This window comes from Oncorhynchus mykiss, chromosome 13 (assembly GCF_013265735.2).
Source record: "Oncorhynchus mykiss isolate Arlee chromosome 13, USDA_OmykA_1.1, whole genome shotgun sequence".
NCBI lineage: Eukaryota > Metazoa > Chordata > Actinopteri > Salmoniformes > Salmonidae > Oncorhynchus > Oncorhynchus mykiss.
Genome location: NC_048577.1, coordinates 26,170,860 through 26,185,229, shown reverse-complemented (window position 1 = coordinate 26,185,229; position 14,370 = coordinate 26,170,860). Strand labels below are relative to the sequence as shown.

Here is a 14,370-nt window from a genome sequence, read left to right as displayed (position 1 = left end):
CTAAGTATCAAATCATGTTTTTATCATAAATCTTCAATAACTTTCCAACCTTTGTGTGTAGAGAAGCAATGGAACGCAGGTCGCTATTATGTGAAATGCGCGTGACCAGGATATGGCTCTCTGCCAGAAACCTGACTCATTCAGCTGTTATTCAGCCCCACATCACAGTAGAAGCCTCATTCAAGTTTCTAGAGACGGTTGACATCTAGTGGAAGCCCTAGGAAGTGCAACTTCATCCATATCCCACTGTGAATTAATTAGGGTCTGGGTTGAAAATCGACCAACCTCAGATTTCTCACTTCCTGTTTGGATTTCTTCTCAGGTTTTTGCCTGCCATATGAGTTATGTTATACTCGCAGACATCATTCAAACAGTTTTAGAAACTTCCGAGTGTTTTCTATCCAATACCAATAATAATATGCATATATTAGCAACTGGGACTGAGGAGCAGGCCGTTTACTCTGGGCACCTCTGGACACCTTTCATCCAAGCTACTCAATACTGCCCCCTGCAGCCATAAGTTTTAAGCATGCTGTTTGATCAAATCATGAAGACACACAAATGACTTGAGGGAGCCAGAGATCAAGATAACCTAACCAGAAGGAGAAAAATTCTGCCGTTATGCTCCTGAAGTTTCCTGTAGTGGGCTACACCAGCGGTCGGCAACCTTTTCCATTTGGAGTGCCAAATTATCTTACCATTTCTACCACTCTGCGTGCCAGTAAGGATTTTCATATGCATGCATATGCATATGCGCCACCTTTTGCTGCAATTACAGCTGTAAGTCGCTTGGGGTATGTCTCTATCAGTTTTGCACATCGAGAGACTGAATTTTCTTCCCATTCCTCCTTGCAAAACAGCTCGAGCTCAGTGAGTTTGGATGGAGAGCATTTGTGAACAGCAGTTTTCAGTTCTTTCCACAGATTCTCGATTGGATTCAGGTCTGGACTTTGACTTGGCCATTCTAACACCTGGATATGTTTATTTTTGAACCATTCCATTGTAGATTTTGCTTTATGTTTTGGATCATTGTCTTGTTGGAAGACAAATCTCCATCCCAGTCTCAGGTCTTTTGCAGACTCCATCAGGTTTTCTTCCAGAAGGGTCCTGTATTTGGCTCCACCCATCTTCCCATTAATTTTAACCATCTTCCCTGTCCCTGCTGAAGAAAAGCAGGCCCAAACCATGATGCTGCCACCACCATGTTTGACAGTGGGGATGGTGTGTTCAGCTGTGTTGCATTTACGCCAAACATAACGTTTTGCATTGTTGCCAAAAAGTTCAATTTTGGTTTCATCTGACCAGAGCACCTTCTTCCACATGTTTGGTGTGTCTCCCAGGTGGCTTGTGGCAAACTTTAAACAACACTTTTTATGGATATCTTTAAGAAATGGCTTTCTTCTTGCCACTCTTCCATAAAGGCCGGATTTGTGCAATATACGACTGATTGTTGTCCTATGGACAGAGTCTCCCACCTCAGCTGTAGATCTCTGCAGTTCATCCAGAGTGATCATGGGCCTCTTGGCTGCATCTCTGATCACTCTTCTCCTTGTATGAGCTGAAAGTTTAGAGGGATGGCCAGGTCTTGGTAGATTTGCAGTGGTCTGATACTCCTTCCATTTCAATATTATTGCTTGCACAGTGCTCCTTGGGATGTTTAAAGCTTGGGAAATCTTTTTGTATCCAAATCCGGCTTTAAACTTCTTCACAACAGTATCTCGGACCTGCCTGGTGTGTTCCTTGTTCTTCATGATGCTCTCTGCACTTTTGACGGACCTCTGAGACTATCACAGTGCAGGTGCATTTATACGGAGACTTGATTACACACAGGTGGATTGTATTTATCATCATTAGTCATTTAGGTCAACATTGGATCATTCAGAGATCCTCACTGAACTTCTGGAGAGAGTTTGCTGCACTGAAAGTAAAGGGGCTGAATAATTTTGCACACCCAATTTTTCAGTTTTTGATTTTTTTAAAAAGTTTGAAATATCCAATAAATGTCGTTCCACTTCATGATTGTGTCCCACTTGTTGTTGATTCTTCACAAAAAAATACAGTTTTATATCTTTATGTTTGAAGCCTGAAATGTGGCAAAAGGTCGCAAAGTTCAAGGGGGCCGAATACTTTCGCAAAGCACTGTAAAGCCAAAAAAACAAACATTGCATCCTGCAGGTAGAAAATAGCCTAAATATCACATTTTCTGCACATGGCCTGTCTACAACGATCTTGAAACATTGTATCAACTATCAACTTGGTCCTCTGAAACTTGCAACATTGTATAAAATATTCTAGGCCCTCAGTTTCCCGGCACCAGTGAGTTCTGGACAGACACAGCTGTCGGCTATTTGTGCAAAGGATAAGAAGTAATCAGGTATTTTATGACATTTCCACTGGATCAGAGCATTACTTTTTTCCCTTTCATGCTGAGTGGTTATCAAAAGGGTGAGAGCTGGAAATGTTTTACGAAAATACTTTGAGGAGCTATTGTCATACGCAATTGATTTTGATTATACTTTGTTTACTTGCTGTTTGAGGTGAAGAAAAATGTTTTTGAGAAGCGCCACAACTCATTAGTGGTGGTGCGTTAAGACAATCAGAAATACTACCAGACATCCCCAGATGGGCACATTTTATAGGCCTACATTTGTGTGCAGACCAGGTAGACTAGTCCTACTTCTATATGCGTAATTAAGTGTGTGCCCTTACTCTGGACCATTACACCGGATAATCGCAGCTAGCTAGCTGCCACCGAGTTGCCCAGTCTCGAAGCTAGCCTTGAGCCAGGCCCATCTCCTGGCCTGCTCAGTGGACCCTATGATCACTCAGCTACACAGCTGATGCCTCCCAGACTCTTCACTAAGATTATTAGAAGCCACGACATCACCGGATTCCTGCCGTAAGCTCTGGACCTTTGGCTACAGTGGCTAACGCCCTTGTCCCGAAGCTTACACCAGTTAGCCTCGAGCCAGGCGCATCTCCCGGCCAGCGTAGTAAAGACTACCATATAGGCTTCCCTGGTTCATATTTTGCTGTTCACTGGACCCTATGATCACTTGGCTACGTAGCTGATGCCTGCTGGACTGTTCATTAATCACGGTACTCAATTTAGTTTATCTGTCGGTCCCAGCCTCGAACTCAGGCCCTGTGTGTAGTTAACTGACCCTCTCTGCCCATTCATCTCCATTTTAACTGTTGTTGTTGTCTTAGCTAATTAACTGTTGTCTTACCCGTTGTTGTCTTAGCTAGCTCTCCCAATCAACACCTGCGATTGCTTTATGCCTCGCTTTATGTCTCTCTAATGTCAATATTCCTTGTATAATGTTGTTTAGGGTTGTTATCATTGTTTTATTTTACTGCAGAGCCCCAAGTCCCACTCAACATGCCTCAGAACTATTTTGTCCCACCTCCCACACATGCAGTGACCTCACCTAGCATTACTGGTGCCTCCAGAGATGCAACCTCTCTTATCATCACTCAATGCCTAGGTTTACCTCTACTGTATCCGCACTCTACCAAACCCCTGTCTCTACATTATGCCTTGAATCTATTCTACCACGCCCAGAAATCTGCTCCTTTTACTTTCTGTTCCCAATGCACTAGACAACCAGTTCTGATAGCCTTTAGCCACACCCTCATCCTACTCCTCTGTTCCTCTGGTGATGTAGAGGTTAACCCAGGCCCTGTGTGTCCCCAGGCGTCTTGGTTTCATGCATGTTAACATCAGAAGCCTCCTCCTTAAGTTTGTTTTACTCACTGCTTTAGCACACTCCGCCAACCTTGGTGTCCTTGCCGTGTCTGAATCCTGGCTTTGGAATGCCACTATAAATTCTGAAGTTTCCATCCCCAACTACAACTGTCAAAATGAGAGGAGTTGCAATCTACTGCAGAGATGACCTACAAAGTTCTGTCATACTTTCCAGGTCTAAACCCAAACAGTTTGAGCTTCTAATTTTAAATATTAATCTCTCCAGAAATAAGTCTCTCTCTGTTGCTGCCTGTTACAGACCCCCCTCAGCTCCCAACTGTGCCCTGGACACCACATGTGAATTGATTGCCCCCCATCTATCTTCAGAGTTCGTTCTGTTAGGTGACCTAAACTGGGATATGATTAACACCCCGGCCGTCCTACAATCCAAGCTAGATGCCCTCAATCTCACACACATTATCAAGGAACCCACCAGGTACAACCCTAGATCCGTACACATGGGCACCCTCATAGATATTATCCTGACCAACTTGCCCTCCAAATACACCTCTGCTGTTTTCAATCAGGATCACTGCCTCATTGCCTGCATCCGTTATGGGTCTGCGGTCAAACGACCACCCCTCATCACTGTCAAAAGCTCCCTAAAACACTTCTGCAAGCATAAGGATATTGACCTCATCCCGTCAATAGAGGATGCCTGGTTATTCTATAAAAGTAATTTCCTCACGACCTTAAATAAGCATGCCCCTTTCACGAAATGTGTAACTAAGAACAGATATAGCCCTTGGTTCACTCCAGACCTGACTGCCCTCGACCAGCACAAAAACATCCTGTGGCGTACTGCACTAGCATCGAATAATCCCAGCGATATGCAACTTTTCAGAGAAGTCAGGAACCAATACACACAGTCTGTTCAACCTCTCTTTTGTCTCGTTCGAGATTCCTAAAGATTGGAAACGCTTCCGCGGTCATCCCCCTCTTCAAAGGGGGTGACACTCTAGACCGAAACTGTTACAGACCTATATCCATCCTGCCCTGCCTTTCTAAAGTATTCGAAAGCCAAGTTAACAAACAGATCACTTACCATTTTGAATCTCACTGTACCTTCTCCGCTGTGCAATCCGGTTTCCGAGCTGGTCATAGGTGCACCTCAGCCACACTCAAGGTACTAAATGATATCATAACCGCCACCGATAAAAGACAGTACTGTGCAGCAGTCTTCATCGACCTGGCCAAGGCTTTCGACTCTGTCAATCACCGTATTCTTATCGGCAGACTCAACAGCCTTGGTTTCTCAAATGACTGACTCGCCTGGTTCACCAACTGCTTCTCAGATAGAGTTCAGTGTGTCAAATCGGAGGGCCTGTTGTCCGGACCACTGGCAGTCTCTATGGGGGTACCACAGGGTTCAATTCTCAGACCGACTCTTTTCTCTGTATATACCAACGATGTTGCTCTTGCTGCGGGTGATTTGTTGATCCACCTCTATGCAGGCGACACCATTCTGTATACTTCTGTCCCTTATTTGTACACTGTGTTAACAAACCTCCAAACGAGCTTCAATGCCATTCAATGCAATACCAAACTCCTTCTGTTGCCACCAACTGCCCTTAAACGCCAGTAAAACTAAATGCATGCTCTTCAACCGATCGCTGCCTGCACCCGCCCGCCTCACTACTCTGGACGGTTCTGACTTAGAATATGTGGACAACAGCCTCCCGGGTGGCGCAGTGGTTAAGAGCGCTGTACTGCAGCGCCAGCTGTGCCATCAGAGTCCCTGTGTTCGCGCCCAGGCTCTGTCGTAACCGGCCGCGACCGGGAGGTCCGTGGGGTGACGCACAATTGGCCTAGCGTCGTCCGGGTTAGGGAGGGCTTGGTCGGTAGGGGTGTCCTTGTCTCATCGCGCACCAGCGACTCCTGTGGCGGGCCGGGCGCAGTGCGCGCTAACCAAGGTGGCCAGGTACACAGTGTTTCCTCCGACACATAGGTGCTTCCGGGTTGGATGCGCGCTGTGTTAAGAAGCAGTGCGGCTTGGTTGGGTTGTGTATCGGAGGACTTCATCCTTCGTCTCTCCCGAGCCCGTACGGGAGTTGTAGCGATGAGACAAGATAGTAGCTACTACAACAATTGGATACCACGAAATTGGGGAGAAAAAGGGGTAAAATAAAAAATAAAAAAAAAAAGAATATGTGGACAACTACAAATACCTAGGTATCTGGTTAGACTGTAAACTCTCCTTCCAGACTCATATTAAGCATCTCCAATCCAAAATTAAATCTAGAATCGGCTTCCTATTTCGCGGGTGATTACTTGATCCACCTCTACGCAGACGACACCATTCTGTATACATCTGGACCTTCTTTGGACACGGTGTTAACAAATCTCCAAACGAGCTTCAATGCCATTCAATGCAATACCAAACTCCTTCTGTTGCCACCAACTGCTCTTAAACGCTAGTAAAATTAAATGCATGCTCTTCAACCGATCTTGCCTGCACCCGCCGCCTGACTAGCATCACTACTCTGGACGATTCTGACTTAGGTATTTGTTTTTTGTTTTTTTTCCTATTTCGCCACAAAGCCTCCTTCACTCACGCTGCCAAACATACCCTCGTAAAACTGACTATCCTACCGATCCTTGACTTCGGTGATGTCATTTTCAAAATAGCCTCCAACACTCTACTCAATAAACTGGATGCAGTCTATCACAGTGCCATCGGTTTTGTCACTAAAGCACCATATACCACCCAACACTGCGACCTGTATGCTCTCGTCGGCTGGCCCTCGCTACATATTCGTCGCCAAACCCACTGGCTCCAGGTCATCTATAAGTCTTTGCTAGGCCGCCATAACTCGGCTCACTGGTCACCGTAGCAACACCCACCCATAGCACACGCTTCAGGAGGTATATCTCACTGGTCATCCCCAAAGCCAACACCTACTTTGGCCGCCTTTCCTTCCAGCTCTCTGCTGCCAATGACTGGAACGAATTGCAAAAATCGCTGAAGTTGTAGACTCATAAATCCCTCACTAACTTTAAGCATCAGCTATCTGAGCAGTGGATCGCTGCAGCTGTACACAGCCCATCTGTAAATAGCCCATCCAACTGCCTACCTCATCTCCATGTTTTTATTTTTTTTGCACCCCAGTATTTCTACTTGCACATCATCATCATCTGCACATCTATCACTCCAGTGTTAATTTGCCAAATTGTAATTACTTCACTACTATGGCCTATTTATTGCCTTTCCTCCTTACTCCATTTGCACACTGTATATTGATTTTCCTATTGTGTTATTGACTGTACGTTTGTTTATCCCACATGTAACTCTGTTGTTTTTTTGTCGCACTGCTTTGTAAATGAGAACTTGTTCTCGACTGGCCTACCTGGTTAAATAAGTGTGAAATACAAAATAAAATCTTAACTTTATTGACAACCCCCAAATGGATACTGTCATTAACCCGGTTCTTAACCTTTTAGGGATAGGGGAGCATTTTCACTTTGGATGAATTGCGTACCCATAGTGAACTGCCTCCTACTCTGTCCCAGATGCTAATATATGCATATTATTATTACTATTGGATAGAAAACACTCTGAAGTTTCTAAAACTGTTTGAATTATGTCTGTGAGTATAACAGAACTCATAGGGCAGGCGATCTTCCAAACAGGAAGTGGAAATTCTGGGGCTGGTTGATTTTCAACTCATTGATTCTCTACTTAGTTTGACCAGTTTATTCGACCTGGAATATATATTTTTTAAGTTTTCGTCCGAGTTCGCCTGGACCAGCGCCAGCTTTTGGACATGTGAACTAAACGTGCTAGCTAAAGTAGCTAATTGGCCACTAGTAATGGACATTATGGAACAAAACAACGATTTATTGTGGAACTAGGATTCCTTGCACTGCATTCTGATGAAGGATCATCAAAGGTAAGGGAATATTTATGATGTCATTTCGTATTTCTGTTGACTCAAACTTGGCGGAGAAATATAGTTACGTCTGAGCGCCGTCTCAGATTATTGCATGGTATGCTTTTTTCGTAACGTTTTTTAAAAATCTGACACAGCGGTTGCATTAAGAACCAGTATATCTTTAATTAAATGTAAAACATATCTTTTGTCTAAGTTTATGATGAGTATTTCTGTTATTTGACGTGGCTCTCTGTAATTACTCTGGATATTTTGGAGGCATTTCTGAACATGGCGCCAATGTAAACTGAGATTTGTGGATATAAATATGCATATTATCGAATAAAACATAAATGTATTGTGTAACATGATGTCATATGAGTGTCATCTAATGAAGATTATCAAAGATTAGTGATTAATTTTATCTCTAATTCTGCTTTTGTGACTATCTTTGGCTGGGAAAAATGGCTGTGTGTTTTTGGGGATTTGGTGGTGATCTAACATAAATATATGTTGTGTTTTCGCTGTAAACCATTTAAAAAATCGGACACGATGGGTAGATTAACAAGATGTTTCTGTCATTTGCTGTATTGGACTTGTTAATGTGTGAAAGATAAATATTTCGGAAAAATATTTTTGAATATCCTGCGCTGCCTTTTCAGCGGAATGGTGGGGGGGTTTCTTTAGCGGAACCTGTGTCGTAGACAGGTTAATAATTACACATAATTCATAATACTGTAGCAAACACATTAAACAGGACATTCAAACGAGCCTTACAATTATAATCCAAAGTAGTGTGAAATGTACTCATAAGCAACCTGGAAATGGATGTTACTCCCCTGAGTTTTCCCCCATTCACATTCAGAATACATTGTGAAAAACTAAAATCTTTACTCGCCATTTTTGCTCCAGGCAGATATAGTACATCCATAACTATCGATTTCCTCATTAGCAGGGAGGAGTTCCTGCAATCAAATCGCCCTCGTGCCCCAATTTTAGCAAACACAGAAAGGGGCCTATATTGGAGGCCAAAAGTTGTCTGGCACACTGTTTAGGGTTTCAACAACATGAATATCTTATTTCTATCCTACAATCATGGATGTTACTACTAATGTGAAAACAAGACAACATATGACTATTCTTGCTCATTTTAAGACAATTGTCAAATAATTTTAACATTCATTACAGACATTACAATTGTTGTATAACATCATGGCTACGCTGTTGGCATCAACTTTTACAGGGGATTACCGCTGTTGTGGGCCTTTAATCATCTGTCTGACTTTGTTGTTCACACAGGAGAGAGACGGGATTATCGTGGATCCTCTGGGAAGCCTCAACAACCTTATGATGCTGAAGAGACAAAGAAGAGTCTCTCCAGATCAGAACACCTCAATAAACACCTGCAGAGATCCACAGGGAGGAGAACTCATTGCTGCTCTGACTGTGGGAAGAGATTCACGTCATCAGGCATTAAAATGCACCAGAGAACACACACAGGAGAGAAACCGTATAGCTGTGCTCAATGTGGGAAGAGTTTTGGTGGATCTGGCTCTCTGACAGTGCACCAGAGAACACACACAGGAGAGAAACCATATAGCTGTGTTCAATGTGGGAAGAGTTTTGGTGGATCTGGCTCTCTGACTGTACACCAGAGAACACACACAGGAGAGAACCCTTTCAGCTGTGGTCATTGTGGGAAGAGATGCACTACATCTGGCCATCTAACTATACACCAGAGAACACACACAGGAGAGAAACCTTATAGCTGTAGTCAATGTGGTAAGAGTTTTGGTCAATCTGGAGAGCTCACAGTGCACCAGAGAACACACACAGGAGAGAAACCTTATATCTGTGTTCAATGTGGGAAGAATTTTGGTCGATCTGGCTCTCTGACAGTGCACCAGAGAACACACACAGGAGAGAAACCTTACTGCTGTGATCAATGTGGGAAGAGATGTACTACATCTGGCAATCTAACTCTACACCAGAGAGCACATACAGGAGAGAAACCTTATACCTGTGGTCAATGTGGGAAGAGTTTTGCTGCATCTAGCACTCTGACTCAACACCAGAGAACACACACAGGAGAGAAACCTTACAGCTGTGTTCAATGTGGGAAGAGTTTTGCTGCATCTAGCACTCTGACTCTACACCAAAGAACACACACAGGAGAGAAATCTTACAGCTGTGTTCAATGTGGGAAGAGTTTTAGTCAATCTTGCCATCTGACTCTACACCAGAGAACACACACTGGAGAGAAACCGTATAGCTGTAATCAATGTGGGAAGAGCTTTACTCAGCTAAACAGCCTGATATTGCACCAGAGAACACACACAGGAGAGAAACCTTACAGTTGTGTTCAATGTGGGAAGAGTTTTCGTCAATCTTGCCATCTGACTCTACACCAGAGAACACACACAGGAGAGAACTCATCAGAAAATACATGAAGGAGTTGTTTCATGATATCAATGAAATAATTTCACAATGTAGAATGTTTTTAACATTGTATTTGGAGTATTTTAAGGTATTTCACGATGTAGAATCCTAAACGTTTGCCCCCTGTTCTATTGATTTCACCATGATATGGATATTAGCCTTGGGAAAAATCCAGGCTCTGAATTGAAAGAGTACTATTTATGTGATTTAACAAAAAGTGACTAACACAAAAAGAGCTGTGTTACACTTCCCGTGTTGGTGACCCACTTGAATCAAAATGCAACAGTTTAAAATGTAGCTAGCTGTTTTCTACAAATTGTCCTCTAACCAGTGATGTACACATTATTCTCTGATTCCGTGTGGTTTTTGAGCTGTTAGTTTTGACAGGACGTGCAACCTCATCTCCTTCTTCTCGGCACAATTGATTTCAACATGATATCTTTGAGTGATGACAAATAAGTGTTGCGTTCCTTTGTTTAGCGACCCCTACATTTAAATGCATCACTCCAAAATGTAGTTGACTGTCTTCTGCAGGTTGTCCTCTAATCAGTGAGGTAAAAGATATCTCCCATTTCAATGTGTTCTTTTAGTTGTGTTAGTTTCAAAAGCACGTACAACCTGATTTCCCCCCTAATCGATATCAGTGATTTATTGCTACTTGTCAAAACAAGTGTTTCTGATGCGTGTGCAGTTTATAAGGAGCTTGTTTAAAAAATACAAGTAATATGATTATTGTGGCAGATGTTTGTGTACATAGCACATTTTATGTTTAGGTTTTCAATAAATCAAAAACTGCATATTGGTAATTGATTTGAACACGTTAAAACTGTGTTTTTACTTTGGGGCTATCCCACGTAGCAAAATGTAATTGAAAAGAAGACTATGACTGACGTCCAATATTTGTTCGGTTGTAGTTGAAAATATGTATTTTCGGGTCATTTTTTAAATTACTTTAAAACAACGTAATTTCAACGTACTTTCAGTAGCCGAGTGGTTAGAGCGTTTGGCAGTAACCGAAAGGTTGCTGGATCGAATCCCCGAGCTGATAAGGTAAAAATATATTGTTCTCCCCCCAGTTAACTCACTGTTCCTAGGCCGTCACTGTCAATAAGAAGTTGATCTTAACTGACTTGCCTAGTTAAATAAAAAGTGGACTAGAGTTCTATTAGCTAGTGAGTTTTTGGGTTCTATTAAAAAAAATGGAAAAATAATACTATTGTATATTACTATTTCGATTTTTTTTGTTGTTGCTGTCTTCAATTGTTGCCAGCCATCAGACCACATGTTTATATTGTAGAAGGTGAAGCATTGTAGTTGATTATAATGTGAAATGGAAGTTGTTTTCTGTTGGTGGTGAGCAAACTTGTCCAACAGAAATATAGGATATATTTGTTGTCTTAAAGGGGAATGTTTTACAGGCTTTGGTTTTTCCATTTATGTTGTGAGGTTGAACTTTAGCTCATTAGCACGTAAGACGCACTGATTGGTGTCACCTCGTTAGTCAGTATGTGTTACACCTGTGCTGGCTTGTCCATCTCGTTAGTGGGAAGGTGTTTCACCTGAGCTGGTCCAGGTTCTATTTAAGAGTGTCTGGCCCAGTGCTCCAGTTGTCTTGATAGATGTGGAGTCAACACCTTTAGTTGCGCCACCTTTTTGATTAAAATATGTTTTCATTCCAAGTTGAAGCTTCTTTCTGAAGAGAGCTTATTTTATAAAATGAATCAATACAAGCAAACAAGATCGGTTCCGGGGATTGGTATGGCAAATACCTTACGATTTGCCTGGACTGAAAATGAGATGGAGCCGTGGAGTAGAGAGACATTTGGAAGGACTATTTTGATGGGATGCCTCAGGATAGAGGTGAAGGAAGTGCTCTGCCTTCAAGGGAACCCGAATGAGAAGGCTTTCGATGTGACGTTTCACAAAGAAGAAAAACACGACGAAGTAATGAAGATGGCAAAGGAAGCGGAGAAAACGGGACCCCTGTGCCATTATGCGGTGACCAGCCTGGCGAAGAACAACTTCAGGGTGGTCACCGTAACCATGTACAATCCGCACGTGAAAGATGAAGAGGTGAGGGCCTTTCTGGGGAGGTACATGGACAATGTCTCCTCAGCGAGGTACCTCAGGGACTCCCTGGGTTTCTGGAACGGGAGAAGAGGGTTCCAGGCGTTACTCAGGGAGTCCCCGAAGAGTGTGGATGGCTACCTCCATCCTCCGGCGATGTTCTCCCTGGGGGCTGACAGGGGAACACTCTACTATGCCCGTCAGCCCCCGTTCTGCAGGCGTTGTATGGCCTACGGCCATATCCTGGCCTCGTGCAGTGCCAAGAGGTGTCGATTTTGTGGGTCGGAAGAGCACGAGGCCAAGGAATGTGACGAGCCCAAGGCTTGCCACGGGTGTGGCTCAAGAGCACACCTGTGGCGTGATTGCCCGGCTCGTCACAGGTCATACGCGTCTGCAGCTGGGGGGGGAGCGGGGGATGGGGGGAGGAAAGAAAGGACGCGTGCGGATTGCATGGATGGCACAGGGGAAAAGACGGCGCAGGAAGAAGATGGGAAGAAGGATGAGGTGGGAAGAAAGAGGCGAGGAGAAGAAAAGAATGGAACAGAAGGAGAGAAGAAAAAGGGGACGGAAGAAGGTGGAGGAGCTGAGAAGAGGGAGAAGGGGACAGTCGTACGAGAAGGAGTGGAAGAGGGAACGGGGACAGTGACGGAGAAGGAGGGAGGAGGGGAGGTGGGAGGGGAGGGGGTGGTAGGGGGGGGAGATGGGGGGAAGGGGTGGGGGGACAGCCTGCCAGGCTTCCTCGAGGTCGAAATGAGGGATTTGGTGGAGGGGTTAGTGGGGATGGGACGTTGTGTCTCCCCGCTACCTCCTTCACCAAAGAAGAAAGGGATAAAGAGGGGGAGCTTGGCAGGAAGTGAGAGGGAGGGGGGTGTGGAGGGGGAGGGGGGGGTTAAGAGAGTGGCGGGGGGGGGAGGGGAGGGTAATTTGTCCTCCCGGTTTGCCTCAGCCCCTTGCATTTTAGTGGATGACTCCAGTGAGGGGTCGGTGGGTTGTTTGCTAGAGGGATCCCAACTCCTGTTTGGGGAGATGGGGTCCCCTATATGCAGCCCCGAGGCAAACAGGGAGGGGGGGGTGGTGGGTGGGGAGGGAGGACCCAACACACTGCCTGGATCATGGGTTGGGATGGAGGACGGGGGGGCGTCAGGAGAGGAGAGGACGTCCCCGCCGGTGGAGATGGACCAGGGGAGCATCGGGTGAGTCTCCTGGTTTTTCTTTGGGTTTTGGGGTTTTTATTTGTTGTAAATAATTAAATGAATAGTTCTGTTTCTTTTTTTAGTCTAAATGTTAGGGGGTTAAGGGATAATGTTAAAAGGAGGGCGGTTTTTTGTTATTTAGAGGGTGTGGGGTTTGATTTCTGTTTTTTACAGGAGGCTCACCTGAGGGATGGTGGGGATGTGTGTAGATTTAAGAGGGAGTGGGATAAGGGGGAATCTTTTTGGGGCATAGGAGGGGTGCACTCAACAGGAGTAGGGATTTTGTGTGGGCATAGAGAGGTTAAAATAGAGAACACTTTTGTAATAATGCAGGGTAGAGTTTTGGGGATAGATGTTAAGTTTAGAGAAGCTAGATATAGGTTAATTGGGGTGTATGGGCCACAGGTGGCGGCAGACAGGAGGGAGATGGTGGACTGTCTGGCGCCCCTGTGTGTTACAAACAGGCACTTGGTGATAGGAGGAGACTTTAATATAGATTTAGGGTTAGGCGGTGATAGCAGTGCAGGTGCCATCTCTGGGCTAATGGCTTGCCATGGTCTGGTTGATGGTGGCCTGCACACTACTCCGGCAATGGTCGGTCCTACATGGCGCAACTCCAGGGGGGTTGCGCGGAGGCTCGACTACATTTTTGTATCCAGGTCTTTGGGTCAGTTGTCTGGGCGGCTGTTGCCTGTTTTCTTCACGGATCACGACGGGGTGTTCCTGCAGGTGGGGTCGCCAGTCTGCCTCTTCGGTAGGGGGTACTGGAAGTTAGATCGGGATATACTGGAGGAGCAGGCTTTCGTTGACGCATTTTTTTGTTTCTTTCGGAGGCTTGACGGCCTCCGGTCCATGTGCGAGGGGGTGTTAGAGTGGTGGGATTTAGTCAAGGGGAGGATAAGGGTTTTCATAATAGGATATTGTAGAAGGAAAAAAAGGGAGGAAAGGAGGGAGGTGGATCGTATCCAAAGGTTAATTGAACTCGAGTACGAGGCAGGCAACCTCGGCGGGTCGATTGACTGGGAGAGATTCGCAGCCCTAAAGGCGCAGCTCA

General features: G+C 44.7%; 1 protein-coding gene across 1 annotated transcript in view; it reads left to right on the top strand.

The window, feature by feature from the left end:
* LOC118938062 (zinc finger protein 2-like) overlaps window positions 1-12,697 on the top strand; it is a 33,069-nt gene extending 20,372 nt beyond the window's left edge. The window contains exon 4 of the mRNA XM_036939725.1: window positions 8,917-12,697. Coding sequence (XP_036795620.1) covers window positions 8,917-10,067 — 1,151 coding nt within the window. The 3' untranslated portion in view covers window positions 10,068-12,697. The remainder of the gene's footprint in view (window positions 1-8,916) is intronic.
* Window positions 12,698-14,370: the final 1,673 nt, after the last annotated feature.